A 26,593-nucleotide genomic window follows, 5' to 3' on the forward strand; every position below is an offset into this window, starting at 1 on the left:
GAAGCACTCTTCTCCTGGGCAGACGGGGATGGGGAGCCTCTAAGGAAAAAACACCTATGTGGGACACACCTGCATGAGAGCTAACGTGTAAAGAAGACATCTGCACGGATGTGTAAGAACGCCGATGGGACACATCTGCTTTGAAACACGTCTATGTGGAGTGTAGCTGAATGGAAGCCTACCTGTGGGGAAAGCAGCTGTACAGAACGCAACCTGCCTGCTACCAAACACCCGGCTGAGGCACTGCAGCGCGGGGCACATCTGTTTTGGGAATGTATCTGCATGGCCCACCTATGAAATGAACGAGACTTGCAGGAGGAATTGCCGTGTGGAAAGACATTAGAAGCACTTGTACAAGACACACCTGCATTGAAGTATGCCGGTAGGGGACCCAGCTATATGAAAAAGCCCCATATGGATGAATATGTAAATGGAATACACCTGTGGTGGGGGAGGCTCTATAACGCATTCCTGGGTGGAGGAATACCTGTTGAGACACATACCTGTGAGGTGCAGGAAACAGCCCTGCAGGAGGGACGGCTGCATAGAACTGAGCTCACGTGAGAGGGAGACCTGAGCCTGCCTGCGTGGGGCTCACGGACATAGAAGCACATCTGAGGAGGGCTCGTGTGTTCTGAGGTCCACCTGTCAAGCATGCACCTGTGAGAAACCATTTGTTTGGGGCATCTCCGTGTGAAAATACCTGTATCCCCCTGTGTTGTAGGGCACCTGCGAGGGCCACCTGTGAATGAAAACGTCTATGAGGAGACCCTCTGTAAGAGGCTTTGTCTGGAACATACGTGTTAGAGCACACCTATCTGGGCATATTGCCAGGGAACCATATTGCCCTCACGGCTGTATCTTTGGATAAAGGAAAATGGTAATAAGACGACCCCATCCTGCAGACTCGAGAGTGAAGAGTTATGGTTAAGGGGAAATTAATCCCTTCCAAGTCATAGATCAACGATGGGTAAGAATCCCAGGTCTAGTTAAATCTCTGCTTTGCCCCTTCCTGGGCATATGGACTGGGGTGAGAGGCTTAACCTCTTATTTCCTCATCCGTGAAGTGCGAAAGCCAGTCCCACGTACGTTTTAGGGTTTTAGAGACGACGACGCGAGAGGTGAGTAAAAGACCAGGCTTGTGCAACGCAATGAATCAACGTCAGCTATTATTATTATTCGCTGTCAAAAGGCCCGGGCGCCCCTCCCCCTAATGTTGAATCGAGAAACTGCGCCCGAAACTAGTGGGAGGGACCTTCGGCAGGTGCACGGAGCGCGACAGACTGGGGCCCCGCCTCCAGTTACGCGGCCTTTATCCCCAGCCGCGCCTGGGACTCCTCCCCAGGCAGGTCGGGAGAAAGCAATTTTCTCGGTGTCCGGATCAGGTCGGGGCCCCTTTAAGACTTCCTGGAGAGCCAGGGGCCGCGGGGCAGAAGGCTGCCCTGGGTCAGTGGGGAAGCCCCGCCTAGGTGGGTGGGAGAGGCGGGACGGGCGGGCACAGCTCTTGCGGCTCTGGCCAATAGGAAACCGACTTTGCAGCAGCCCGGCGCGTTGATCTTCCGTTTCCCAGGCTGAGTGGAACCGAGAAAGGAGGCGCACGGGCGGGATGACAGCACGGCTAGATATTGTGCTTCAGTGGCCGCGTAGGGAATGTGATTGGAGCGGGAGGGCTGTTGCAGGCCTAGATGGCGCAGAGTTGGTCCTTGAGAACATCTAGGAAAAAAGAGAACTTTAGTTCCTGATGAAAATTAGTAGAGGCGGGAGGTCAAGTGGAAAGGGATTACGTAACCCAATCCTTGAGATCTCCTTACCTCGCCTCCTTGGGCAGAGGGTAAACTGAGGCACGTAGAAAGGGAGCTACGAAACCAGACCTGAGATATTGCTCTCTCCAGCCACTCCATTTCCAGAATGAATGTGGTGCTCCCTAGGTTGTGCTAATACCGGGGCATCCCTGACCCGCCCCACCACCACCCCCACCCCCCAGCTCCGCCCTCAGCCCCCTCCCCCCAAAGCGGGTCGGGGAAGGAGAAGCAAGTTCTGGCGCGGGCGGCGACGGCTAGCAGTCACCGCCTCCTACAAGTGCCGGAGCCCGGCAGGCAGCGCGGAGGCTGCGGTGGCAGTGGCCGCGGAGCTGGCCCTGCGGGGCCCCGGGGGGGGAGGGGGAGCCGTCAAGCCCCCGCTGAGGCCGCCGCTGCCGGGCCTCCCCTCCCCCCCGGGCTGGCGCCATGCGGGGGGGCCCGGGCGATGCCGAGCGGCGTCAGCGCTGGGGTCGCCTCTTCGAAGAGCTGGACAGTAACAAGGATGGTCGCGTGGACATTCGCGAGTTGCGCCAGGGACTGGCCCGGCTGGGCGGGGGCGATCCGGACCGCGGCGCCCAACAGGTACCCCCGCTGGGATACCCCTCCTGGTGCGCGGCGCTGGGCCCAACTGGCGCCGGGTAATCTGAGCCCCTGAATGGAGCGCCGGGAGTCGCCCGTGACAGCCTGTGCCTAGCTTGAGCGTCCCTGTCTCTTTGCCCGTGCCCACCCGTGTCCGGGCCTAACAGGATCGCTCAAGATAGGACCACCAAGGCCCCAGGCCTGCAGTTCAGGCTGCCAAACCTGTCCCCCTCCTCCCTCTGGGTGGAGGATGTCTGCCAGGGAATGGGGCCACGTGCGCTTTTCTGCCCACTGCCCTGGACACACCCTCCTCTGAACTCTTTGCACAACCCAGAGACATGGCCTGCACCCACCTAGAGGAAACATGCCCTCCCCTCCCTCCTACCCAGCTCTGGGCACCCACTACTCTCCCAGGCAGCTGCCCCAGACTCTATGTTTACATTCCCTTCCCTGTCCTTTCTAGGACTTGGCTCAATGCCCCAAGTTGTCCCAGCCAAGGACCCAATCCTATCTGAGGCTGCCCTCAGCTGGGGATGATCCTATCCAAGCAGGAACTTGACCCCAATCCCTCTACGCCTGAAGACCCACATGCAACTGGACTGTCTCCATAGAACCCTGAGACCTCCAGTCACCCTCCCACTTTACAGATGGGTAAACAGAGGCCCAGTGGATGCTCAGTGTGGTTGTGTCCTTGCTACCACATCGCTCAGTGCCATCTCCAGTGAGAGCTCTTGAAACTGCCACTCGGACAAGTTCATGTAAGAGACAGCTGGAAGGACAGGTTGCAGAAACAAGAGCCCAAATCCACCTACCTACTTCCCAGCTCTGTAACCTTGGGCAAGTTACTTGACCTTGACGAGCCTCATTTTGCTCACCAGGAAAGTTGAACAACTGCTGTCCACCTCACAGACCTACCATGGCCATGGGCATCTTGTTGAGGGGAGAGCTGATGGCAGGGTGATGCGCCCAGGTTCCTGGGACCTAAGCTTGTCATGCCCCACATTGTGGGAGCAGCTTTTAGGAGCTCCCTCTGACCTTTCTCCCCTGCCAGGGCATCCACCCTGAGGGTGACAGTGACCCAGACGGCGGCCTTGACCTGGAGGAGTTTATCCTCTACCTGCAGGAGCGGGAACAGCGCCTTTTACTTCTGTTCCATAGTCTGGACCGGAATCAGGATGGTAAGGCCGGGGGATGGGGCTGTGGGGGCCCTGGAGACCCCAGTGGGGTTAGAACTGGCAATGCCAGGAGGAAGCGGGGACGGCTGCTTCTCCCTGATGACTCACAGGCTATTTCGGGAGCTCTCCTCACCCTCAGCTAGGTGGTTCAGGGCCCAGCTGGCCTATCCCACCTCCTTTTCCTAATGGGGTGGGACCCTATTATTTATTAGTCATATTATTTGTGGTGCAAAGATTCCCCTCCCCACGTTGCTCCTGGATTCCCTGTGAGACAGAGCCACCCCCATCGTATTTTCTGGATGTCCAATATGGCCTCAACTCCCTGTGGCATGGGAACCCCAATAATTACCCCTGGACTTAATCCTTCATTCATTCAGCAAATGCAAGTCCCTCCCAATATGAACCAATTCCACCTCTCTGATCCCAATGGGTCAAGGGCCCCTCACCACAACCCTGCCACACACCTCACCTTGGGTTCCTGTGTGCCCTGGTCTTGTTAGACATCCCCAGTCCAAGCTATTCTGGTCCTCTGACTCGGGGTCCCCCCCTTGGGCCCCCTCCCCAGGTCAGATTGATGTCTCTGAGATCCAGCAGAGTTTCCGAGCCCTGGGCATTTCCATCTCGCTGGAACAGGCAGAGAAAATCCTGCACAGGTGAGTGGCTGGGTCCACAATCCCAGGTAACTCAGACCCCTGAGACCCCCTCAGCCACCTCGAGCCTCTGAGCCCTGGACCCAATCCCAGGGAGGGAGTGGAGCTGAGATCTTGGGCCAGTTGCTTTCCCTCTCTGAGCCTCAGTGTGCCCCTCTGTAAAATGGGGGGCTTTGCAGTGCCAAGGAGCTCAGTCTCCTCCCCAAACAAACCAGAATCTCCCACCTCCCTCAACTCACCTCCCAGCCCCAGGCACTGATTCTGTCCCACCTGTGCCCCTCTCCCCACCAGCATGGACCGTGATGGCACCATGACCATTGACTGGCAGGAGTGGCGTGACCACTTCCTGTTGCATTCGCTGGAGAACGTGGAAGATGTGCTGTATTTTTGGAAGCATTCCACGGTGAGGTGGGGGTGACGATCCCAGCCTGGTGGTCGGGACCTCTCTTCCCCAAGGCATAGGGGCAGGGGCTGGATTGGCACTCTAGTGGGAGGAGCCACTGGGAGCAGCCTGAGGGTGAGGTTCTGCTCTCCTCTTCCTCCATCTGGGGCTCTGGGAACTGATGGGAGCTGATGGGAGCCCTTCAGACTTACTGTGGGGGCTTGGGGAGATAGGCAAGAGAGGGCTCACCAGATGGGGCATCTGGTCTCCCACCTTCTACTCACGCAGCTCTCCTTCTGCTGGTTTCTAGTTCTGCCCAATAAAGAATTCTGCTGCTGAAAAGACAAGTTAGGAAGCCACTGTTTTTGGAGGGTCTGATGGGATCCATTAGAAATTGAGGGAAGAAGTGCACTGGATTGTCATTTCTGGGATGGGAATCCCTAACTGATGCTTCTGATAGGATCTGATGGCATCTGGAGGGAATCCATCCTTGGGATCTGCTGAGAATCTCTTGAGAGATCCAGAGATTCCCACCCTGGGAGACCTATGAGGGGCTTGGTTAAGAAGTCCACAAGTGGAGATGCTAGAGGGTGGATGATCTCTGTGGGGGAGACCCATGGGATCAGGGGGAGACCCCAGGAGAGAGCCACTGGGCTCCTGATATGGGAAGCCCCTTGTAGGATCTTGTGTGGCCCTGGAGGAATCTTCTGGAATCCTTATGTAAGAGACCCTATGGATGGAATCCTGCAGAGGGATTTCATTGGCCCTGGAGGGATCTTTATGGAGCAGAGGCTTGAATAGGAGGCTTTGATGGGATTTGGTGGAGGTCCCCAGGAAGGATGTTACCTTTCATGGAGACTGCGGGGCTAGATCTGGTAGGGATCTGAGAGAGATCTCTTGGATTGGTGGACTCTCTGGGTATCCTGGAATTCATGGGGGAGATGCCCCAGTTTAGAGCAGGGTCACATCTTCCCAGCCCCAGTGGGTCATGACACCCCCAGCCTCTGCATCCCCAGGTCCTGGATATTGGCGAGTGCCTGACTGTCCCGGATGAGTTCTCGGAGCAGGAGAAGCTGACTGGCATGTGGTGGAAGCAGCTGGTGGCGGGCGCGGCGGCGGGTGCCGTGTCCCGGACAGGCACAGCCCCTCTGGACCGCCTTAAGGTCTTCATGCAGGTGAGGCCCTGGAGAGACCCACCCCCTCCTTTCCCCAGGCCTGGACCCCTGGAAGGGACCCCGAAGCCACCTTGTCTCCCCCCACCCAGGTCCACGCCTCCAAGACCAACCGGCTGAACATCCTGGGGGGCCTCCGGAGCATGATCCAAGAGGGGGGCGTGCGCTCCCTGTGGCGTGGCAACGGGATTAATGTGCTCAAGATTGCACCTGAGTCAGCGATCAAGTTCATGGCCTATGAGCAGGTGGGGGCAGGTGTGGGGAGGGATGGACTATAGACATAGGGTCTGCAGGATTGGCCTGCGGGTGCGGGAATGTCTGCAGGTCCCCGGGAGTAGGCATCTGCTCCCCTACGGGACGCCCCCAGCAGAAGGACAGCAGAGGGGAAGTTCAAACCCACAGAAGGCCAAGCCCTGAGGTCCCGCCACCTCTGTGTCTCCCTCTCAGATCAAGCGGGCCATCCGGGGGCAACAGGAGACACTGCACGTGCAGGAGCGCTTTGTGGCTGGCTCCCTGGCTGGTGCCACAGCCCAAACCATCATCTACCCCATGGAGGTAAGGAGCAGCCCTGGCAGAGACCTCGCTGTACTGTGGGAGGTCTGCAATCACCGTTTCACTCCAAGGTGTGAAGTGGGGTGATCCACTTCACATTGATCCGCTAAGCACTGGGTGATCACTTTGTCTCTTCCTGATTCAGACTCATTACAGCAATGCTGTTTCTTGTGGAGCTGGTCTGGGTATCACAGTTTGACATGTGATTTCTGGGGACAGTACTGGTTTGTTGTATCTGACTCTCAGCTCAGTCGTATCTGACTCTGCGACCCCATGGACTGAAGCACACCAGGCTTCCCTGTCCTTCACTATCTCCAGTTTGCTCAAACTCATGTCCATTGAGTTAATGATGCCATCCAACCATCTCATCCTCTGGGCGAGAAGGGCCCCCTTCTCCTCCTGCCCTCAGTCATTCCCAGCATCAGGGTCTTTTCCAGTGAGTCTATGCTTCACATCAGGTGGCCAAAGTGCTGGAGCTTCAGCATCAGTCCTTCCAGTGGATAATCAGGGTTGATTTCCTTCAGCATTGGCTGGTTTGATCAGTGTTGGTTTAACTGTTTAGATGACAGTTGTGGGGGGCAGCCACTGATGGATACGCCTCTTCTAAGGATCCTGGTTTCCAGGATGCTTGTCCCCAAGGGAATCATTTCCAAGTGAAACCGTTTTTGGAGAAATCATTTCAAGTTTCAGGTTGTACCAGGCATCAGTTAGGATTGGAGTGATAGAAAACTTAAATCATGGAAATGAAGTCCGGAGGTGAGCAGTTCAGGGGTGGTATAAGTGGCTTCAGAGTGTCGGAGAACAAGAGTCTATCTTGTTCTACCACCTCAGCATGCAGCACCCTCCTTATGGACAAAAATGGCTACTTGTGCTCCAGTTACAGCATCCACATTCCAGCCAAGAAGGAAAAACAAAGGAAGGAACACCTCCCTGACTTTAAGGATGCTTTCTGAAAGTCTTGCATACTTCTTCACCTTCATCGGCTTGGACTCAGTCACATGGCCACACACCTAGGGAGGCTGAGAAATGTAGTCTATATTTCTAGAGGCTGTGTGCTTGCTGAAAATAACAGATTCTATTGCTAAGGGATATTGGGAGATAGTTAGCAGCGGGTGCCACAAGCAACCCTGATAGATGTTAACAGTTTGTCGGTATAGAGTTTGGAGGCAGAAGATAGATTCTAGAGCAAATGGTTATTTTAATTCAGTTATTCTCAGGGTGTCTCCAGCCAGCTGTCTTCATTCCTGGATGTTGTGATTCCAAAGGCAGCTTTTCCAGGGATAACCGGGTTCTCCCCAGGTGCTGAAGACACGGCTGACCCTTCGCCGGACGGGCCAGTACAAGGGGCTGCTGGACTGTGCGTGGCAGATCCTGGAGAGAGAAGGTCCCCGTGCCTTCTACCGTGGCTACCTGCCCAACGTTCTGGGCATCATCCCCTACGCAGGCATCGACCTGGCCGTCTATGAGGTCTGTGGCACTCCCTTCTCTGGGTGGGGTCTGCTCTCCCTGGGGGTCTAAATCAGTTGACCTCCATAGCTATAGGTGGAGAAGCAAAGCACCATGGGCCATGGGATCCTGGGGAACCTTTTCAGGCATTGGACCCCCATCCCCTGCCATTCTTCCACTTCCTACCACAAGAACCTTCCATCTGTAGTTTGGTCTTCCCAGGTCTCAGGACGTGTGAAAGTTGGGGACCACTCCAGTTCAGAGAATCAAGGGAGCAGGCAAAGCTGAGCTTCAAAGATGCCCATCTCCTCCCAAAACATGGGTCAAACACGCCTCTACCGCCAAGCCAATGTTTTCTTTAAGGTCTGCCCATTTCGGTGTCCATTGTCACTATAAAATCCACACCCCATGGTTAGCATCTTGGGACCTTTAGCAGGAGAGGAAGGAGCCAGGAGTTTTTGCTGTTTCTCTCCCAGGGGCCTCATCCATTGCTTTTCCCATCTCCTGGCAGGATCACCAGGGTCTCCCAATTAACACAGAAGTCCCCAGGCATCCCTGCCCCGATGTTTGTATCCAGCCCAGCTTCCTGGGTGGGCAACCTGTCCAGTTGCCAACTCAAAAGGGCCCTGGGCTTGGTTGAATGCTTTGCTGTTGCCATCCTGAATTTGTTTTTCTTTTCATTTGTTTATTTATTTTTGGCTGCCCTGGGTCCTCATTGCTGCACTCAGGCCTTCTCTAGTTGTGGCATGCGAGGGCTGCTCTCTAGTTGTGGTGCACAGGTTTCTCATTGCAGTGGCTTCTCTTGTTGCAGAGCACAGGCTCTAGGGTGCGTGGGCTTCAGGGGTTATGGCCCTTGGGCTCTAGATCTCAGGCCCAGTAGTTGTGGCTCATGGGCTTAGTTGCCCTGTGACATATGGGATCTTCCCAGACCAGGGATCAAACTCATGTCCTTTGCACTGGCAGGTGGGTTCTTAACCTCTGGACCACCAGGAAAGTCCCGTCTTAAAATTTTCAGTAATTTTTGAACAGGGGACCTCCCTTATTTTTATTTCACACTGGGTCCCACAAATGACATAGCTGGTCCTGATCTGAGAATGCCCCATACTTGCCAACCCTACCTGCCCTACCAGCCCCCAGCATCTATATAGCCAAATGAGATAAAGCTTCATTCATTCATTTGTTGGTTTAGCAACTGTTTCCTAAGCATCCATAAGTGCCTGGCACTGTGCTGGCTGCTGCATTCAAGGTTGTTGTTCAGTTGCCAAATCGTGTCTGACTCTCTGTGACCCCATGGACTGCAGCACACCAGGCTTTCCTGTCCTTCACTATCTCCCTGAGTTTGCTCAAACTCACATCCATTGAGCCAGTGATACCATCCAACCATCTCATCCTCTGTCGCCCCCTTCTCCTCTTGCCCTCCATCTTTCCCAGCATCAGGGTCTTTTCCAGTGAATCAGCTGTTTGCCTCAGATGGCCGAAGTATTGGAGCTTCAGCGTCAGTCCTTCCAATGCATGCATTCAAAGAGTACAACATAATTCTTGTCCTCCTGGGATACCCCTCCAGTGAACAAAGAAGGCAGTAAACCAGCAAATAAATAGTTTCAGATCCTGAAAAGTTCTCAGAAGACAACAAAGAGAATGTATAATCGCAAGTAGCTGTGGGCAGGAGGAGGGAATGCCTGGTGGGCTAAAGTCCATGGGGTTGCAAAGATCCAGATGCAACTGAGGCTGGGAATGCCTCTGAGAGGTGATGCTGGAGTGATGTGTTGAATATATATCAAAAGAGAGTGTGAACAAAGCAGAGGGCATAGCCAATGCCAAGGACCAGACATAGAAATGAATTTGGTCTCTTGGAGGAGTGAAAGTCTCTTTTTTTTCTATTACAGCTTATTACAAGATATAGAATATAGTTCCTTGTACTATACAGTAGAACCTTGTTGTTTATTTTATATACTGTAGTTTGTATCTATGGGACTTCCCTGTAGCTCAGATGATAAAGAATCTTCCTGCAATGCAGGAGACCTGCGTTCGATCCCTGGATCAGGAAGATCCCTTGGAGAAGGAAATGGCAACCCGCTCCAGTATTCTTGCCTGGAGAAATCCACAGAGGAGCCTGGTGGGTTACAGTCCATGGGGTTGCAAAAAGTCAGACACAACTGAGTTACTGACACACACAAACAGTTTGTATCTGCTAATCCCAAACTCCAAATTTTTTTTTTTTTTAAAAAACCTCTTTTTATTTATTTAATTTATGTGGCTGCACCAGGTCTTAGTTGTGGCATGTGGGATCTAGAACCCTGACCAGGGATTGAACCCGGACCCCCTGCATTGGAAGCATGGAGTCCTAGCCCCTGGACCACCAGGGAAGTCCCCCAAACTCCAAATTTATCCCTCCCCTCTCACTTTTCCCTTTTAGTAACCATAAGTTTTTTTTTTTCTGGGTCTGGAGTCTGTTTCTGTTTCATAGATAAGTTCATTTGTATAGTATTTTAGATTCCACATACAAGTGATATCATATGGTATTTGTCTTTCCCTGTCTGACTTACTTCACTTAGTATGATCATCTCTAGGTCCATCCACGTTGCTGGAAATGGCATTATTTCATCCTTTTTTATGGCTGACTAGTAGTCCATTATATATAAGTACCACACCTTATATGGTACTTATTTAAGTAAGTATTTATATGGTCAGTGGACATTTATTTCCCTGTCTCAACTATTGTGAATAGTGGTGCATGTATCTTTTCAAATTATAGTTTTGTCCAGATATATGCCCAAGAGTGGGATTGCTGGATCAAATGGCAGCTCTATTTTTAGTTTTTTAAGGAACCTCCATACTGTTTTCCACAGTAGCTATACCAACTTATATTCCCTCCAAAAGTGTAGGAGGGTTCCCTTTTCTCCACACCCTCTCCAGCATTTGTTATTTGTAGACTCTTTAATGATGGGCACTCTGACCAGTGTGAGGTGATACCTCACTGTAGTTTTGATTTACATTTCTCCAATAATTAGCAACATTGAGCATCTTTTCACATTCCCATGGGCCATTTAAATGTCTTCTTTTGAGAAATGTCTTTTTAGGTCTTCTGCCCATTTTTTGATTAGATTGGTTGGTTGTTTTGCTGTTGAAGAGTGGAAGTCCTGAGTGGCTGGACAGAGTTGACGTCAGCAAGGACTCAAAGATCACGAGTGTGGGTTTCTCCCAAAGGTGATAGGAAGCCATTAAGACTCCCGAGCAGATATAAGACACAGCCTTATATCATTCATTCTTCACCCCAAAAGGGATTTCAGAGGTCTAAGTAGTTTGAGAAGCCCTGTGCCTTCTTGACATTTCAAGATCTTAATTAGTCTCTTAAAGACTCTGAGAAGTCCTACAGAAACATGATTTACTCTTTTTTAAGCACATAAGTTGGCCATACTTATCCAGGTGTTAAAACCTCTTTTTAACAGAACTGCTCTTAAAAACTCATCAAACACCTAATTGGCTAATGCAGCTCTAGCCACAAAGTCAGTATAGTAAATACTTCTCATTTGCACCTTCCATGCCCAGACCAGACATCACCAATCCATTACCACACTTGAGTCTCTCTCAACACAGTTCTGGGAAGCCATTAGCAATGGATTAAGATTGACTCAGTAAATGCAACCTATGAACCTTTTTCCAGTCCCAAGGTCAGAAAAAAGATTCTGGACTTAGAGAGGCCTCACAGAAGTCCTCAGAAGGGATTGGCCAAGAGCATAGCTCTGGACTTGGGGGTGACTCTGAATGTTGATTGTCACCTTTATCTTGTGGCTTTAGGCAAGTAACTTGCCTTGAGCCTCAGTTTCTCATCAGTGAAATGGGGATAGTAATTGTTATTTAGTCATATCAGTCATATCTGACTCTTTGCAACTCTACGGACTGTAGCCTGCCAGGTTCTTCTGTCCATTGAATTTTCCAGGCAAGAATACTGGAGTGGATTGCCATTTCCTTTTCCAGCGGATCTTCCCAACCCAGGGATCGAACCCATGTTTCCTGATTGGCAGGGGGATTCTTTACTGAGCCACCAGAGAAATCCATAAAATAGGTCTAATTGGGCTAAAATCAAGGTGTCAGCAAGGCTTCTTTCCCTTAGGAGGCTCTAGGAGAGAATCCGTTTTCTTACATTGTCCAGTTTCTGGTGGCCCACGTTTATTGGCTCATGGCCCCTTCTCCATCTTTAAGATCAGCAACATGGCCTCTTCCCCCACCTCATGTCTCTCGTGTCTGTTTCTGCATTCACATCTCCTTCTCTGACTTTTAGAAGACTTGTGATGACATCGGGCCCACTTGAAAGCTCTAGGATAGTCTCCCACCTCCAGATCTTTAACTTAATCCTGTTTGCAAAGTCCCTTTTGCCACAGAAGGTATCCTATTCACAGATTCCTGGGATTAGGGCAGGAACAATAGGGGGGCCATCATTCCACATACCAGAGAGGGTTTGTGTGAGTGTGCACAGTTGCATCTGGATCTTTGCAACCCCATGGACTGTAGCCCACCAGGCTTCTCTGTCCATGGGATTTTCCAGGCAAGAGTACTGGAATGGGCAGCCATTTCCTTCTCCAGGGAATCTTCCTCGCCCAGGGATCAAACTCAGGTCTCCCATATCGCAGGCAGATCCTTTACCACCTGAGTCATCAGGGAAGCCCAGAAAGAATCTAGGTGAGGTTTTTTTTTGGTTTTTGGCCCCATGGTGCAGCAGGCATGTGGGATCTTAGTTCCCCCACTGGGAACTGGATGGAATCCAGGCCCCCTACATTAGAAGTGCTCAGTCTTAACCACCGGACCTCCAGGGAAGTCCCCTTTAGGTGAGGTCTAAGCAAGAGCCTGCATGGCTAAGACCAACTGTCACAGGATACAGAAGCCAGCCGGCAGGGTCCTGGTGTCACCTAGCTCCCTCCCACCCTCCTTCCTTCTCCACCCCTCCCAGACCCTGAAGAACCAGTGGCTCCAGCAGTATAGCCACGACTCAGCTGACCCGGGCATCCTCGTCCTCCTGGCCTGTGGCACCATCTCCAGCACGTGCGGCCAGATAGCCAGCTACCCACTGGCCCTGGTCCGGACCCGCATGCAGGCCCAAGGTGAGGCCTGGGTGGGACGAGGAGACAGGGAAGGTCTCACGACTCGGCCCATCTCCCCATCCCCTGGCTCCTTCTCCTGAGAAAACAGAGTCCCAGGCTGGGGTCCTCCTGGAATTTGGATTGGCCTTGACTCAAGTCCTGACTTTTCTCTGGGCCACAGTTTACCCTTTTGTGACATTGGAATGGGAGCCCCTTATCCTAAGCAGGAGAACAGACACAGTCAGTACTGGATGAGCATCCCAGCGATCTCAGTTGGGAGGCAAGCTTTCTGGGCGGGTTCTTTGAGTTCTAATTTGCAAGGCTGCGTTATAGCCAGGCCAGGGAGCAACAGGGCCAGGCTACAGGCTACAGTTGTTCTATTGTATTTCTCTGGATTGTTTTTTGAGGGTTTTTTTTTCTTTTTTTCTCCCCTCTACTATCCCTCAATCTTTTTTTTTTTTTTTTTTTGAGAATTTCTACAGGGATTTTAGCATTTGTGTTGGAATTTTTGCCAGGGGTTATCCACACATAACACATATGTAGTCTCCCAACCCTCAAAGGGCTTCCAGGCTGGAGAGGAAGGTGCTGAATAAATCATCCCAAAATTAAGTATGGATTTAGGGTTGAATGAAGGGGTGGGGAAAAAGCCAGACTCAGACTTGGGGCACCAAGAAGGGCTCCCCTGAAGAGGTTTGGGATGGAGGATGGAAGGATGAGTCAGAGTTTAGCTGAGAGAAGAGGGAAGGGATGGAGCTCCAAGAAGAGGACATTTCTCTGTCCTCTCCCACCTCCCCTTCCACACATACCTGTTCTGCTTCTCATCATCCCCAAATGTGGGCCCTCCAGATTGGGGTGAAAAGTTCAGCAGCCAAGTCCAAGGCCAGGAGAAGCCCCAACTTGGAGTGGTAGGTTCCACTGTTAGTCCCTCTTGCTGCAATGACCGCCTGGCCCAGCCCTGGTGGGGGTGGTGGGGAAAGAGGGGGAAGTGAGAGGGGGACCTCTGGCCTTACCTGACCTCCCCACCCCTCCCCAGCCTCCATTGAGGGAGCCCCCCAGCTCTCCATGCTGGGTCTCCTCCGTCACATCCTATCCCAGGAGGGCGTGCGGGGCCTCTACCGGGGCATTGCCCCCAACTTCATGAAGGTTATCCCTGCTGTGAGCATCTCCTATGTGGTCTACGAGAACATGAAGCAGGCCCTGGGGGTCACGTCCAGGTGAGGGACCCAGAACCCACCTCCCCTCCCCCAGATCCCTCACCTCAATCATGATGTCCCCCCACACCTGGGCCACTGGAGACGGAAGAGACAGCCAGTGGATCCCAGATCCTCCCCCCACCCTACCATTCAAACCACAGGATCCCCATACTTCATCCACTGGGTCCTGCATCCCCACACTTCAGCCACTGGATCCCACGTTTTCCTGTCCCTTCACCCCCGTACTGAGTGCTGGACCTCCATGTCTTAACCACTGGATCCCCCACAAGCCAGCTAATGGATCCTGACACCCCAACCACAGCAGCACCTACCCAGTATCTAACCGCCCCCCCACCAGCTGCCTCAGGCACCGGATCCAGTGTCCTCAGGCAGTGCTGGATCCTAGATCCCCAGCCCTAAACGGGCGGATCCTAGATCTTCTGCTTCAAGTCCTGGATCTCCAAGCTCAACCACTGGACTCTGGATCTCAAGAAACCTCAGCCACGGTATCCTGACAATGCGAGGCCTAGATCCTGGGACCCCATCCACTGGATCCTGAATCCCCTCCCTCCAACCACTGGATTCCTGAATCCCTTTACCTCAACACAGGGTCCCAGATCCTGCTGCTTCAACTCCCCGATCCCCACATTTCAAGCATCATTCCCTCAACACCCCCAACCACAGACCCCAGATTCCCAAGCCCTGACCTGCCAGATCCTCACTCCTCAAACCACAGTCTCGTGAGCCCAATGGCAGAGGAGCGGTTCCAGATGACTACAGCTGTAGGACCCCAGGTCCCTGCACCACAGGCCTTGGATGTTAAGACTTCACCCATCAGAGGCAGACCCTGCCACCTCTAGGCCCTGGATGCCAACCCTTAACCCCTGATCTCCGACCTGAACCCTCCCAGGCACTGGAGCTTGAAAGCTCAGAGCCCCCAGCTAGCTCCCACTAGGCCAGTCAGCACCCTGGATCCCACACGCCCCTGTTCCAGACACATACCGGAGACCTTCCCCCATGGCACAAACCCTACAGTCTCTGGAGCCTGCAGGAAGCCCAGGTCCCAGCCTCCCAGCTTGAAAACCCACAGGATATGCCCACTGTCCTGACACACCTGATGCTGGCAGGGGGAGGAGACATCCCTCCCAGGCCCTACACAGACGCCGGACCCCCAACTCCCCAGCGTGGACGTGCCCCTAGGCCTGGGGCAGAAGTGGGGTGGGGGGAATGGCATGCTCAAGTGCTCCTCCAGCACTCTGCTGGTCTCACACCCTCTTCCCACCTATAGGCTGATCACAATCCCTAGAGCATGGCTGCCTCTCTCTTAGGGCTGGCAAGCAGGCAGTCTGAAGCTGGGAACACATTAAGGGGACCCCACACGCACACACACCCCAGCACTGCCAGCCCCTCCCCAGGCTTCAGAGTTGGAAGCCAGGAGCAACAAACCAAGGATGCAAAACAAAGCCCCACCCCCCTAAGCCCCCAAATTCACTCCAGGTCTATTTTTCTACCAGAGAGGAGTTGACAACCCATCCCCCCACTTACCCCAGCCCCCCACCCTGTACCTTCTGCACTTTATATTTGGATACTGAGCTTAGTATCATTGGGGAACCCCCTCTCCATTCCTTCCAAGTCCTTGGGGAACCCCATTCAAGGACTGTGAAAGAGGAACTGGGATGTTTGGGGGGTGGGAGGACCCCCTCCCCCAATGCTTCCACCTCCTCCACCCACACTACGCCCCACCTCCCTGCCTGTGCCCTGCCTGTGCGTGTTATTTCAAAGGAAAAGAACAAAGGAATACATTTTCTAAGCTCTTTCATTGTGGTTTTTACTGAAAGGGGGTGGGTGGATGTGGGAGCACCTCTAACTACTCACAGGGAAGACATATGGGTTGTCATCCATCATTCACGGAGACCAGGAAATGACTCCATGAGCCTCAGGTTCCACATCTGTAAAGTGGGTGCAGGGGCAAGTCCACATTCCAGAGCCCTCCTAATTTGTCCTGTATGTTTTTCTAATTACACAAGTGTGTTCTTTTCCTTGGGCTACTGTAAAAAGGTATCAAAAACAAGAGGCTTAAAACAACAAGAAAATTAAATATTTTTCTATTGTGGTAAAATACATGTTACATAAAATGTACTCTTTCAACCAGTTTTAAGTGCACAGTTCTATGACATTAAGTACATTATATTCTCATGCAACCATCCCCACCATCCATCTCCAGGACTTTCTTCTCATTTTCCCAAACTGAAACTCTGTCCCCATTAAACACTCACTCCCCATCCCCTCCCCCAGCCCCTGGGCCCACCATCTACTTCCTGTCTCCGGATTTGACTCCTCTGGGACCTCCTAGAACTGGAATCATGCAATTATGTACCCTTTTCTGTCTGGTTTATTTCACTGGGCATCATGTCCTCAAGGGTTATCCATGTTGCAGCAGGTGTTAGAATCTCCTTCCTTCTTAAGGCTGAGTAATATTCTATTTTAGGGCTTCCCAGGTGGCTCAGTGGTAAAGAATCCACCTGCCAATGCAGGAGATGCAGGTTCGATCCCTGGGTCGGGAAGATACCCTGAAGAAGGAAATGGCAACCCACTCCAGTGTTCTTGCCTGGAAAATCCATGGACAGAGGAGCCTGGCGGGCTACAGTCCATGGGGTCGCAAAAGTGTGGGACACGACTTAGCGACTAAACAATGATAACAGCAAGGGTGGTCGAGGAGAAGGTAATGTTTGAATAAAGAGTTTTAAATGGTGAGGGAGGGGTGCCTAGGGAAACAGCATCCCAGGCAGAGAGCACAGCAGGTGCAAAGGTCCCCGGGCAGCATCATGCCTGGTGTGTTGGAGGAACAGCGAGGAGGCCTGTTTGCAGCGGAGTGAGCTAGTGGGAGAGAGGGAGGAGGGGCGGGCTGGGAGCGGATGGGGCAAGTAGAGCAGGACTTTGTGGGCTGCGAGGAGGACTCTGGGCGGGTAGGTGGAAGCCCTGGAGGGCTGTGTGGGGAGGAGGGGCGGGCCCTGACTCAGGTACTCATGCGCGCCCTCTGGTGGTCGCTGCAGGGAAGACAGACTTTAAACCGTTAGGTCTGGAGCTGGGGGACAGGGGTGCAGGCCACTGCACTGGTCCAGGTAAGTGACAAGGGCTGGACCAAGGTGGTAGCCATGTACATGATAAGAAGCAGCCAGATTCTCGATATACTTTGAAGATTAAGCCCACAGGATGTAGTGACAGACTGCGCAAGAGAGAAAAGGAGGAATCAAGGATGACATCGGGGGTTTTGATCAGACAGTTTGGACAATGGAGATGCTCTGAACAAAGGCTCTCACTGGATCCTATTGACAATGCTGTGTGGTAGAGCCAATCATGACTTCCAATCTCCAGATGGGGAAACTGACGCTCAGAGAAGTAAAGCAGGGACCCCAAGGTCACACAGCGAGAAGAGTCTGAGATGGAATCCAAACTCGGGGCCCTCTGACTCCAAACCTATGCCCGAGTCACTTCAGGGACTGACGGTGCGTCTCTCTCTCAGAACTCTGAAGACTTCCCCTTCTCCCCCACTTCCATCTCCTGTTGACATGACAATGAAAGGCCATGTGTCCGTTTCCTGTGGCTGCTGTTACAAAGGACCACGAACTTAGTGGATTAAAACAACACATTGTTGTGGAGGTCAGAAGCCTGACATGGAGCTCACTGGGCTAAAATTAGGCTGTCTGCAATGCTGGCCCCTTCTGGAAGCTCCAGGGGAGAATCTGCTAACTGGGGTGGCCTTCTTCCTCCATCCTCAAAGTCAGCAACAGCCTGTGGAGTCTTTCTCACCTCCAATCCCTCTAGCGCTGACTCTTCTGTCTCCCTTTTCCCTGTTGAAGAACTTGCGAGATTACACTGAGCCCCTGTGGTGAATCCAGAGTCATCTTTCCATCTCCCCATCAGCTGATTAATAACCTGAATTCTATCTGCAAATTTAATCCACTCCCTCTCCCTTAAATTGCCACATAATGTAACACGTTCGTGGGTTTAGAGCGATTGTGATCTGGACCTCTGGTGGGGATGGGGAGGAGACACTCACTCTGTCTGCCATATGCAGTGAGGTCACAAGGACCACTATGACTTTATCATCCCCTGGGACCCAAATTTACAAAGCACCCCTCCCACACAGTTGCTGGATGGGCCAACTTCTGGCCAGAGCTTTGAGCCTGAGTGTCCTGACCCTCCAGCTATGATGGGAGCCCAACCGGAGCAAGCTCAGAAGCCCAGCTTGCGGGTCCAGAACCTGTTTAAGAGGGTCAAGGCCTTCTTCACCAAAACTGGCCCCCCAGCCCCACCCCCAGCCCCCTCCCGGAACCTGGGCTGTACCCATGTATACGGGTACGTGTTTGGGCACCTGGGGGAAAGAGAACCGGAGCATCCCCCATCGCAGCAGGTGAGCTTGGGAACCACAGGCCCTGAAGAAACTGCAGCTGGAACTGCAGAGGGAGAAGGTCGCCCTGCCCACCCTCTCTGTATGGCCCACTCCCCTCCAAGCCGGCCTGGGTAGAATGCCACCTGGAAGCTGTGGGGACCAGGGCAAGCCTTGGACTGGAGCCGAGGGGGAGGGCAGGTTCTAGAGATGTGTCAGGAAAAGGACCACCAGCCTGGATGAGTGTGGGTGGGAGCTGGGTCTGTCCTGCAGGTGCTGGACACAGGGGAGCAGCTGATGGTCCCCGTGGACGTCCTGGAAGTGGATAATGAGGGAGCCTTGTGGAAGTTCCTCCTCTCGGGAGCCATGGCTGGGGCAGTGTCTCGCACGGGCACGGCCCCTCTGGACCGTGCCAAGGTGTATATGCAGGTGTGTGGGGACCATGGCGCTGGGGACATTGGGGTGGGGATGGATGGGAGTGGAGCTGATGGAGTTCAGGGAGGGGGTGAGTATGTAAATCGGAAAGAGAGACAAGGGTGGGGTTGGGAGTGGAGTTGGAGTTAGAAGGGGGCAGGACTTCCCTGGCAGTCTGACAGCGGTTAGGAATCCATGCTCCCACTGCAGGAGGCACGGGTTTGATCCCTGGTCAGGGCTTCCCAGGTGGCGCTAGTGGTAAAGAACCCACCTGCCAATGCAGGAGACATAAAAGACATGGGCTCAATCCCTGGGTTGGGAAGATCCCCTGGAGAAGGAAATGGCAACCTGCTTCAGTATTCTTGCCTGGAGAATCCCATGGACAGCTGGCGGGCTATAATCCATAGGGTTGCAAAGAGTTGGACATGACTGAAGTGACTTAGCAGGGAACGAAGGTCCCACATGCCCCCCCAAAAAAGATGGGGGCTGAATGGAGATGAAGTGAAGGGCTCCTCAGAGGGCTGACAGGGGCTCCATATTTCCAGGTCTACTCCTCCAAGAAGAATTTCATGAATCTGCTGGGAGGTCTCCGGAGCCTGATCCAGGAAGGGGGCATCCGTTCACTCTGGAGGGGCAATGGTATTAACGTGCTCAAGATTGCTCCAGAGTATGCCATCAAGTTCTCTGTCTTCGAACAGGTGGGTGGAGAGGGGATGGTCTGCTTTCCCCAGCCCCACCCTCAAGCTGTCACCTCTCAGAGTACCCACGATCCCCTAAAGCCCAGATGTTTATCCAAAACATACTTTTAAAAAAAGAATTTTTTTTTTTAAAGAATTTTAATGTACTTTTTTTTGGCTGTGCCGGGTCTTCGTTGCTGTGCATGGGCTTTCTCTAGTAGTGGCGAGTGGAGGCTCCTCTTTGCTTTCTTTAGTTGTGGTGTGCAGACTGCTCATTTCAGTGGCTTCTCTTATCGCAGAGTAAGGGCTCTAGGGCTCTTGTTGCAGAGTGAGCCCCATCTAGGGCACGGGCTTCAGTAGTTGCGGCTCCCGGGCTCTCAAGCACAGGCTCAGTAGTTGTGGCGCCTGGGCTTAGTTGTCCCGAGGCATGTGGAATCTTCTCGCATCAGGGATCAAACCCCCATCTCCTGCATTGGCAGGCAGATTCTCTACCACTGAGCCACCAGAGAAGCTCGCAAGACATATTTTCATCCTCCAGGCCCCACACCTCTTCCCCTGGGTGAGTTTCAGGAAGGAAAGGAGGCTAGTTCTCACATTCCTCTCTCCCATCCCAGTGTAAAAACTACTTCTGTGGAGTGCACGAGTCCCCACCCTTTCAGGAACGTCTCCTCGCCGGCTCTCTGGCTGTGGCCACTTCCCAGACGCTCATCAACCCCATGGAGGTAAGAGTATCTGCCCCATAGAAGATGAAACAAGATGATTGGGTGGCAGCTGCTATGGCTTCCTCCTTCCCTGCCCCCTCCTCCTCCTCTTTATGTAAGACACATATCAAAGTTGTATTCCAGATGGCTTACCCAGTCATCTCAACACTATTTACTGAATGGGTCCTCTCCTCTCCATCACCAATGACCCAAGATGCCACCACTGTAATTTACTAAATTCCTATATGCCTGCAAGCTCAGTTGTTTCAGTCGTGTCCGACTCCTTGCAACCCCAAGGACTGTAGCCTGCCAGGCTCCTCTGTCCGTGGGGATTCTCCAGGCAGGAATACTTGGCGGGGGTAAGTCCCCCTCCAAGGAATCTTCCCGACCCAGGGATTGAACCTGCAGCTCCTGCAATGCAGGTGGATTCTTTGCTGCTGAGCCACTGGGGAAGCCCCAAATTCCTGTATACCTTGGTATATTTGTTTTGGTGGGGTTCGTTTGTTCTGTTTTGTTGCCATATCACCTGACACATGGGATCTTTAGTTCCCCCACCAGAGATGGAACCTGTGCCCCCTGCAGTAGAAGCCGGACCACTGGACCACCAGGGAAGTCCCTGGGTTTATTTCTGAACTTTTTCTTCTTGGGTTCAATCCCTGGGTCGCGAAGATCCCCTGGAGAAGGGAATAGCAACCCACTCCAGTATTCTTACCTGGAGAATCCCCGTGGACAGAGAAGCCTGGTGGGCTACAGCCCATGGGGTTGCAGAGTTGGACATGACTGAGTGACTAACACTTTCACTGTTTCCTTTCTTGACACTCGGGTTCTCTTCATGCACTTCTAATTTTTTTCTTTAAATTTTAAATAATCTTCTAACTTTTTTTTAATGAGTAGGCTTTATTTTGTAGCACAGTTTTAGGTTTACAGGAAAATTAGGTAAAAAAGACAAGAGCATTCCCATATATATCTTGGCTTACATACGAAGTTTCCGCTATCAATAACAACTTGAATTTGGGTGGTACATTGGTTACAATTGAGCTAATATTGATACATTATTATTAACTAAAGCCAATGGTTGACATCAGGGTTCACCCTTGGTGTTGACTTGCTATGGGTTTTGACAAACGTGACACGTAGCCACCATAATAGCATCATGCAGAAAAATTCCACTGCCCTAAAAAGTCATTGTACTGCACTTATTCACCTCTCCCTCCTTCCTCCAGTCCCTAACAACCACTGATCATGTTACTGTCTGTATGGTTTTGCCCCCTTTTTTTCTTTTGGCAGCACCCTGTGGCATATGTTCAACAAGGTATTGAATGCTCGCCCCCTACATTGGATTAGGGTCTTAACCATTGGACACCCAGGGAAGTCCCAGCCCAGTCTTTCATTTTTGAGGCTTGATATTATGTCTTATTTTTCTCTATCCCTTCTCTTATTAGTTTTCCAGGCTATTCTCCATTGATTTTTTTCCTTTTAAAAAGTTAGAAGTAATCTGCCTTGTTCAGAAAACAAAATCACACATTGGTATTTGTTTTTCTCTCATTTACTCTAAACTCAAGTGAGTTTAGAGATTATTGTCATCTGGTGGCTCAGACAGTGGCTCCTGCCTGCAATGCAGGAGATCCAAGTTTGATCCCTGGGTCGGGAAGATCCCCTGGAGGAAGGAATGGCAACCCACACCAGTATTCTTGCCTGGAGAATTTCATGGAAGAGGGGCCTGACAGACTACAGTCCATGGGGCTGCAGAGTCAGACATGACTGAGCAACGAAAATTTTCATTTTCACTTTCTATACAATATTGGGTCTACATATCCAAGAATACATCCATTTGGTCAAGTCTCCTTTTTTGTTCCCTAAACAGTCTTTTAAAGCTTTCTTCACATAATTCTTGCCCTTGTCTGGTTGAGTTTCTTCGTGTTTTTGTTTTTGAAAATTAGTTGATTTACAATGTTGTGTTAATTTCTCCTGCATGGCAAGGTGATTCAGTCATACGTATGCAATTTTTAATAAATACATTAAAGAAAAAAATATATCTTTTCCATTAGGGTTAATTAAAGGATATGGAATAAAGTTCCCTGTGCTATACAGTAGAACCTTCTTTACCATTCTATATATAATAGTTTGCATCTGTGTTTTTATTTTGATTGTTACATAACAAATAACCACACTCAAGAGCTTTTAAGATGATACAGATTTATTATCTCATTGTTTCCGTGGGTCATGTCTGGGCACTGGCTAGTCGGGTCCTCAGTTCAGGGTTTGATCAGGCGGAAATCAAGGTGTCAGTCAGTTGGGCTACCAATGAACCCATCTGAGGCTCAGGCGTCCTCTGCCAAGCTCCCTGGTTATTACCAGGATTGTTTCTTATGGTTGTAGGACTGACAGTCCTCAACTCCCAGAGGCTACCCACTGTTCCCTGCCCTGTGGTCCTCTCCATAACAGTTAGTTTGAGACCAACCCTAGGGAGCTGCCTGACGGTCTAACGGTTAGGATTCCACACTTCTTTCACTGCCACGGGCCTAAGTTCAGTCTCTGGTTGGGGAACTAACATCCTGCGAGCCGAGAAGCATGGCCAAGATATAAAACGCCAATCCAAAACTGTTTCTGAACCTTCAATCTCTTCTTCTGACTCTTTTAAAGGGCTCACCTGATTGAGTCAGGCCCACCCAGGATGATTTCTCTTGATTAACTTAAGTCAACTGGTGACACAGGAAGCTCACCTCTGTGATGGAGGTGGATGGGATGGGGGCAAGTGGCAGGGAAATCCAAGAGGGAGGGAATATATGTACATGTAAAGCTGATTCACTTCACTGTCCAGCAGGAACTAAGGCAACATTGTAAAGCAATTATATGCCAATTAAAAAACATCTAAAAAATAAAGTTAACTGGTTAGGGGCTTTATTATATCTGCAAAATCCCTCTGCCTTTGTGCTTTGTGTACCCTGATCCAAGAGAGTCACAGTCCATCACGCTCACAGGTGTAGACCATTTTCAAGGGCAAAGGGAGGCCATTAAACAAAGCATGTGTATAAGGGGGACCGGAACCATGGGGACCACCTAATTTTGCCTACCACACACGGTGTGCTGTCTTTTCCACAACTGTTGAGTTGCCAACATTTTGATGTTGGGGCATTTCATAAAAACTCCACTTTCTGGCTTCTTTGGGAAAACTGGCAGATCTGCCTACCTGGGGTCCAGGTAGAGGAAGTTTGGCTGGGTTAGGGCCGCTGCAGTTGTGTCTGACTCTATGCGACCCCATGGATTGTAGTCCACCAGGCTCCTCTGTCCATGGGATTCTCCAGGCAAGAATACTGAAGCACGTTGCCATTTCCTTCTCCAGGGGATCTTCCTGACCCAGGGATTGAACCTGCATCTCTTATGTCTCCTGTGTTGGCAGCCGGGTTCTTTACCACTAGCGCCACCTGGGAAGCCCCCTTAAGTTCCCCAACCAGGAATCAAACCTGTGCCCCCTGCAGTGGAAGCATGGAGTCTTAACCACTGAACTGCCGACGAAATCCCTCCCTCACCCTTTGAGAGCACTTACGGGCCAGGCCGAGGCAGCTGGGTTTGAAACCCAGCTGTGTGCATTCTTGAGCAGTTGCCTCCTGTGCTGGGGGGTCATTGAGGCTCAAATAAGCCGCCTTACTCCTCATCCTCCCCAGGTGCTGAAGACGCGGCTGACCCTGCGCCGGACTGGCCAGTACAAGGGGCTGCTGGACTGTGCCAGGCAGATCCTGGAGCAGGAGGGCACCCGCGCCCTTTACCGCGGGTACCTCCCCAACATGCTCGGCATCATCCCGTATGCCTGCACCGACCTGGCCGTCTATGAGGTGTGGGTCCCTCAGAGGGGGTGGCAGGGGCGGTGTGAACCCAGGCCCATGGAGAGCTTCCTCCTGGCCTTCTTCTCTCCTAGATGCTCAAGTGTCTTTGGCTGAAGTCAGGCAAGGACATGAAGGACCCTAGTGGCCTGGTCAGTCTATCATCTGTGACACTGTCCACCACCTGTGGACAGATGGCCAGTTACCCGCTGACTTTGGTGCGCACCAGGATGCAAGCCCAAGGTCAGCCTGGCCCTTTCGGCAACCTTGCGTACCACCACCCCTTGCCTCTGCTCTCTGAACTTTCTCATCACCCCTCCAACACACACACAAACTGACTCCCAGACTCTCCATATCTGATCCTGGCCATCTTTGCTAACCCCTGAACCCACCGAAACTTACCCTCACCGCCAAACCTGATCCCAGTCCCTTTCAAGTAACCCTACATATCACTAAAATGAACACCCAGCTCCCAAAGGACTCCCACAAACCTCCTTGAATGTGACTCAGGCCCCCATACTGACCTCAAGACATATAGTCCCCAAATGACCCCCCAACTTGTCCAAATCAGACTCAGGCCTCATCTGGCTCCAAAAGGCAAATGGTTCCTAAACTTTCGAAAACTGACATAGACATTCCCAAACTCATAACCACCTACCCCAGTATCCCACAAATGGGCTCTCAAACTCCTAAACAAATCCTCAAATACCCAAACAGGTTCTTAGCTTACCACCTTGATCTTGAAAATGTCCCCAAACTACCCCTTAGCACACTGCAAAGCTCTAACAGATCTTTGTTGCTGTTCAGTCGCTCAGTTGTGTCTGACTCTTTGTGACCCCATTGACTGCAGCCTGCCAGGCTTCCCTGTCCTTCACCATCTCCTGGAGTTTGCTCAAACTCATGTCTATTGAGTCGGTGATGCCAATCCAACCATCTCAGCCTCTGTTGCCTCCTCCTCCTCCTGCCCTCAATCTTTCCCAGCATCAGGGTCTTTTCCAATAAGTTGGTCAAAGTACTGGAGCTTCAGTTTAGCATCAGTCCTTCCAATGAATATTGAAGTTGCAATGTTTTCTAAGATGTTTCCTAAAACAAATCCTGAAAATTCCTCACTCTGTAAACTGACCAATTTCCTCTGAAAGGCTTCCAAGCTTCTTTTCCGCTAACACCCTAGACCCTCTGCTCCTGGCTTCAGTCCCCACCTCCCAACATTCCAGCTCCCCACTCCCCACCCCTTGATGCCAAGTCATCTCTGGCCCAGGCCCTGAGCTTGCCTCTGTCCCCACAGACACTGTGGAGGGTTCGAACCCCACCATGTGTGGAGTCTTCCGGAGGATCCTGGCCCAGCAGGGCTGGCCAGGGCTATACCGAGGCATGACCCCCACATTACTGAAGGTGTTGCCTGCAGGCGGCATCAGCTACGTGGTGTATGAAGCCATGAAGAAGACCCTGGGAGTATAAGCAGTGAACTAGGCGACATACCCTGGGCAGAAATGGAGGGGAAGATCCAGTGTCCCCTGGCCCCAAAGGGCCTTCCAGGCTTGGGACCGAGGGCAGATTTGTCAGGAGAAGCAGGCTGGTTGCTGGGTCAGAAAATTCCTGGTGCCTCCTCTCCTGGGTGCAGCCTGGGACTAGTCTGGACTCCAGTTTGGCTTGCTGCGACTTGTCCTGATTCCATGGCAAAAGGGTGAATGTGGAAACAATGAGGAATAAACAGATGGCTTCTGCTGGCCGTGTCTGGAATATCTGGGTTCAGGAGGGCAGCTGGGCATCTGGATACCTGGGTCCTGTGGGGGGTGGGGGGTGGGGCGGGAGTAGCTTGGGCCTCTTAGTCTTGAACGGGAATTGGAAGTCTGGAAGTTGCCTGGGTCCAGAAAATAAACTGAGGGCCTAGATAAGAGCTTGGAGCTCGGATTCACTTGATCTTAGCCAAAAGGCCGAGAAGCGATTGGAGCTCGGATCCAAGGACCTTATGTGAAGCTGATGTAGGGTGTCGAATTAAGAGCCTAGGATCCCTCGGTCCTGGGAGGAAATCTAGACCCTTGAGTTGGTAGGAGAGCCGGTTCCATGCCTTCTGGAAGAGAAGTAAAGACCCTAGATCCCTGGATGGAAAGAGGAGAGGGTATGAGAGGATCCCTGAGTTTCCTCTTGCTTTGGGGCCACCCCACCCCCGGAAGCACCCGTCTCCAAGGCCTCAAGCAGGCCACGTGCCTGGCTTACCCGGCCGGCCTCCGGGGACTCTAACCCAGACGTCAGGCCTGAATTCCTGCAGCCGGTGGCCAATGCCCACGTCGGCTGCCATTCAATCCGGTTCCGGCTAATCCCCTCCCGGCGTCTGGTGGCTGGCTCCGCCCCAATGCAGCGGCGCTTCCTCTAGCTCCCACCAAAACGGGGCACCTCCATTTCCTTCATTGTCATTTGCCTAGGGTGAGGTCAGTCACCTTACACCCGCCCCGCCACTCAGCCATTGGCTTAGACGACGGGACTAGAAAAGGATTCTGGTTAACGCTAAAGTAACTCAGTCCAAACGCAAGCGCATCACACCGACCTCGCCAGAGATTGGCTTA

The 26,593-nt window shown here is 52.1% G+C and overlaps 2 protein-coding genes and 1 long non-coding RNA gene across 8 annotated transcripts; 2 read left to right on the top strand and 1 right to left on the bottom strand.

The window, feature by feature from the left end:
• Positions 1-1,091: 1,091 nt before the first annotated feature.
• Positions 1,092-26,538, bottom strand: LOC122699627. The gene is made up of 5 exons (XR_006342651.1): positions 26,247-26,538; positions 25,509-26,128; positions 15,902-16,074; positions 13,640-13,788; positions 1,092-1,713 (listed from the first exon to the last, which is right to left on the bottom strand). It is a non-coding gene; the product is annotated as an uncharacterized LOC122699627 (long non-coding RNA).
• Positions 2,040-15,841, top strand: SLC25A23 (solute carrier family 25 member 23). 6 transcript variants are annotated; one of them, XR_006342650.1, is made up of 12 exons: positions 2,040-2,381; positions 3,430-3,556; positions 4,119-4,206; positions 4,495-4,606; positions 5,602-5,760; positions 5,850-6,002; positions 6,205-6,312; positions 7,609-7,776; positions 12,704-12,854; positions 13,680-13,738; positions 13,867-14,047; positions 14,433-14,571. XR_006342650.1 is itself a non-coding variant. In XM_043911794.1 (11 exons), exons 1-11 carry the CDS (start codon positions 2,226-2,228, stop codon positions 13,972-13,974), a joined length of 1,389 nt encoding a protein of 462 aa, XP_043767729.1. In that variant the 5' UTR covers positions 2,040-2,225; the 3' UTR covers positions 13,975-15,841. The 6 variants fall into 6 exon arrangements, 4 of the variants coding, with proteins under 4 accessions (XP_043767729.1, XP_043767727.1, XP_043767728.1 ...); XR_006342649.1 differs by having other exon boundaries at positions 14,385-14,524; XM_043911794.1 differs by having other exon boundaries at positions 13,867-15,841.
• SLC25A41 (solute carrier family 25 member 41) lies at positions 16,671-25,756 on the top strand. Its single transcript, XM_043911797.1, has 7 exons — positions 16,671-16,748; positions 18,177-18,845; positions 19,376-19,528; positions 20,122-20,229; positions 23,874-24,041; positions 24,125-24,272; positions 25,315-25,756. The coding sequence occupies exons 2-7, from the start codon at positions 18,714-18,716 to the stop codon at positions 25,485-25,487; spliced, it is 882 nt and encodes a 293-aa protein (XP_043767732.1). The 5' UTR covers positions 16,671-16,748; positions 18,177-18,713; the 3' UTR covers positions 25,488-25,756.
• Positions 26,539-26,593: the final 55 nt, after the last annotated feature.

The sequence above is a fragment of the Cervus elaphus genome, chromosome 9, assembly GCF_910594005.1.
Source record: "Cervus elaphus chromosome 9, mCerEla1.1, whole genome shotgun sequence".
In the NCBI taxonomy this organism is placed as follows: domain Eukaryota; kingdom Metazoa; phylum Chordata; class Mammalia; order Artiodactyla; family Cervidae; genus Cervus; species Cervus elaphus.